At 49.1% G+C, this 3,850-nt stretch overlaps 1 protein-coding gene across 1 annotated transcript; it reads right to left on the reverse strand.

Annotated features, from left to right (window-relative positions):
• Positions 1 to 185: 185 nt before the first annotated feature.
• On the reverse strand, positions 186 to 434 carry CONPUDRAFT_160551 (uncharacterized protein; the record flags this gene model as incomplete). The annotated part of the gene is made up of 2 exons (XM_007777694.1): positions 186 to 234; positions 289 to 434. 2 exons carry the CDS (start codon positions 432 to 434, stop codon positions 186 to 188), a joined length of 195 nt encoding a protein of 64 aa, XP_007775884.1.
• Positions 435 to 3,850: the final 3,416 nt, after the last annotated feature.

Raw genomic sequence — 3,850 nt, forward strand, 5'->3', positions numbered from 1 at the left:
GAGTGCAAAGTGTATATTTCAAGCGTGTGGTCTAGTAGTAATTACATGGTGATCGAGTCGAGATAGAAACGAAAAGGCGAGACATAGCTTGCGAAATGCTGAAGCACAATGCCGGGGAACGGTGGGTGGGTATCTCAAACACTGGCAGGGCGTGCAGATGAGCGACCTCCCACGTCGTCGTCATTTTAAGATGAGGAGGTGGAGGCGTCGGACTCTGACGCAATAAACGCAGAGCTGGACAAGATGTAAGTAAGTAATGATAGATAAGAAGAAGAAGTTACCGCATACCTGTTGACCATTCGAGCACTCTGAGCTTCAGAGATAACGAGCGGAACGTTCTTCCCTTTCTTCGAGATGTCTTGTCCGGCCTGGGCACGACGATTGCTCCACACCACCTTCATTATGTCACGCTCACGCTGGGTGAGCTCGTACATGCGGCTATGGGATTCATGGCTAGTTGAACCGTGAACGTTCTTGAGGTGGAGGTCTAAATTGTACGTCCACACGGCATGTGATTTTGATCCACAACGCGGACTGACTAACTAACCCCCCGGTCCGGGATTCTGACTCTGCATCCACCTTGACAGAAACCTTGTTAAGCAAGGTAACAACAACCATATAGTACAAGACACGCCGTCGTTGCTCTGGCATCCAAGCAGCCGTTTGATGGTTAGGGAAGAGTGATGTTAGGCACTGTAAATTACAGCATGGAAGAGGTTGAGATACAAATTTTATGAAACCTTTTAACGCTAAGAAATGGACATACTGTACCTTAATCAGTGGGGGATTTGAATACGATTTGAAGGCAACGCTTGCCAGGAAAGTGAACGAGTATTTATGGTACCCTTACACCATTCATACTCCAGTACAGGAGGCAGGGAGTTCGGCACGCGTTTACTCCGTGGGTCAGAACACGAAGTTCTACACTGATCGCCTACAATCTGTGCACACATTGATCGCAAACATTCGACGTCTTTCGATCCCTGCCTCTTACAAAGCGCCCGGCTGTACATGATTGATATCATATGGAGTCCCTCAGTAAACGCCAATATATACAATCTTCTGTCTAGATGGTGACCAGTACAGCAACAATCGCAACTGCCAGTGTGTGACCAACTCCTGTAACCAAAGGATCCGCTTAAAGCGGTCGCATCGACGAACGCTACCAATAGTCTCATGTGTGCGGGAGAACCTGCCGATTCAGCGTCGTATGCATCCCAGTAGCGCCTATTACAGTTTAATTACTGATACAACTACCACCCTTGCACTACCAATGCAACAGGGTGTGGTTTCCCTTTTGTTCGCGCTACAGTTTGTTTTGGGCTGGTGAAACACATCTATACAAGCCTACAGGTCAATATATGATACAGTTTTCTAAGAAAAAGGTCAGGTAGAGCGCATTCAACACATGTTGCATTGAGGGTGCTGTGTTGCATTGGGGGTGCAAGGGCGGTATTCAAAACCTTTTGGACTTGAACAATGGGTCCCCAACGGACCGGATGATATCGCCGGGACAGATTTCTGATCTGGAGCGTCTTACATTCAGTACATGCTCGGAAGAGCCCGCTGCACACCGATTGAAGACTCATTCCGCGTCCAACATCTACTTGTTTATCGACAGTGAGTGGCGCAGCCACTGGTGCTGTTGTACAATAAAAAGGGATGTTATCCAAGTTCTGTGGGTCATCGGGAGTATGCCGTCGTCGGTAAAATGAGAGAGATGGTGCCGACAATTCATGAGATTTACTCATAACAAAATAGGGGATTGGACTTGACGCAAGCTGGTAATTGTCTTATCTCAGAAACACTTGGACGAGAGAGCCACAACAGTCACAGCTTATACATTATTTACTCTTCCCATCCGCACAAACAGAGTTCGACAGCTTATACAAATGTCACGGATTGTTCGACATCGACTCAGCAACGCCCTATCTTGCAGGAAGTTTGGAAGTGTAACAGATTGTCCATCAAATATACTAATCATACAATCACGCTATGTCAACGCATGGACGAGTACTACAAACGTCGACTTGAAACGCTTGGGCGCTATTTCTTACTCTTCTTCTGCCTTGCTTCTGCCTCTTCGCTCTACCCCCGGGCGATGGTGATCGACGTTTGCTAGAGTTGTCGGGAGCCTTCCCACTACGCATGGTGGCAATCATAGACTCCATTTGGCTAGCGTCAAGTTGCGAGATTATCTCTTCTTTGGTTGAACTCGATTCGCCTTCCTGGGCGCACTGAAATAAAGCGGGGGTAGGGATGATAGGCCTCAGGTGGAAGCCTCACCCAATGCGTTCCCCCCTCTCTCGAGGCTGAGGAGCTTCCTGTACCTCAAGACGGTATGGTAGAAGTTGATGCCCTAAGAAAATGTAAAAATGGACTACTGTCGCCTCAATAATACACTGACCGAGGCTGCTCGAGATCATCCTCATTCACGACATCGGCTTCGTTCCCTGACCTGTGAATGATTCCATTGTCACTATAACTCTCTCCTTTGTAGTTGATTCAGACACTGGCACCCCAACTACCTTACGCTTTTGCGACGCACGCGCGGAAAAGCGGCCATTACGACTACCTGCAGCTGCATTCGGAGTGCGCGTAGACGTAGAACCTCCCACGGCGACTGTGGAAGACACGTTAAGGGCAAGGGAGAGCATTTCAAACTGAAGGATTGCGGCTAAGTTTCAGCTACAGCTCACGCCTAATACACTGACGCTCGTGGTAGAGGCGGGCATGGGTGTGTTGACCCAGCGGTCCACAGAGCTATTGAACATGATCCTACGAAGCCATCGGCTCGTGCGTTTCGATGAGTGAAAGCACATACTCCGCTGTGCTACGCTGAACCATGTTTTGCACATACTCAGAAACAGCCAAGTCAAAGTGGTGTATTGGTGCCGGATTGGCGCGTCCGACGGCAAACAGCAGCGGCATCTAGAACTCTGGTACATTGTCTTGGTAAGACTCCTGAGACGGATCACCGGGGAAGGAAAAGAACTACTGCGGCTGCGCGTCCAACAGGATGGGACCGTCGCGATCGGGAAAAAAAATCCTTTGCTATTACAAACGCAAGCGTGTCATCGCGAGCAACCTGTCCTCCTACTGGGCTGTTAACACGAAGCTGAGCGGGAGGTGAAGACGTCGTATCCGATCGGAAGGCTGTGTTGTAAATGCAGTGGAACGTTTGCAAGATCGCTGACTGCTCGGAGCGGCGGACACCGTTGATGAGGCTGAACAACCCCGCGACAAATGGGGAGGATGTGTTAACTAGTAGCCAGAGGAATCTAGGCTCAGGGATACTGCAGCTCAGCGGCAGATTGTATCCTGTATTTAAGAGCGATGGGGCGGCGGCGGCGGCGGCGGGCGGGCGGGCGGGCCGGCATCAGGGAAAACATCATCGAGGGATTTTATCAAAATACGAGAGAATCTCTCGAAAACCAAGTTCACGAGTGACAATTACACTAGAAATCCGTGGAATCTGCGGGAATTCTCGAGATTTCCTCATGCCATGTTTGCAGCTGTAGTAAATAGTGGGAGTTTCTACTCCATTCCAAATGCATAGTAATGTATTGGTCGATCGGACAAAGAATCTTAACTTCAGGACAGGCATATGCTTGTATAGCAATTAGGGATACTTAAAAGAAACTCTCCATGCTATACATGTCTTGATGCTTGATACATCCGATAGCTAACATTGCATGTACTAGCTGTGAAATGAGAGGTCGCTAGGGACTGCGACGGCACAGGCGTGCTGTCCTCGGCAAGTTTGGGGTGCCAAAAGGGCAATCATGTTGTGTGGCGGCACAAGCCCGTGCGACCCCATACTTTCTACAGTGAAAGTGCTGAACAATTT

This window comes from Coniophora puteana (genome assembly GCF_000271625.1).
Source record: "Coniophora puteana RWD-64-598 SS2 unplaced genomic scaffold CONPUscaffold_27, whole genome shotgun sequence".
Lineage (NCBI taxonomy): Eukaryota > Fungi > Basidiomycota > Agaricomycetes > Boletales > Coniophoraceae > Coniophora > Coniophora puteana.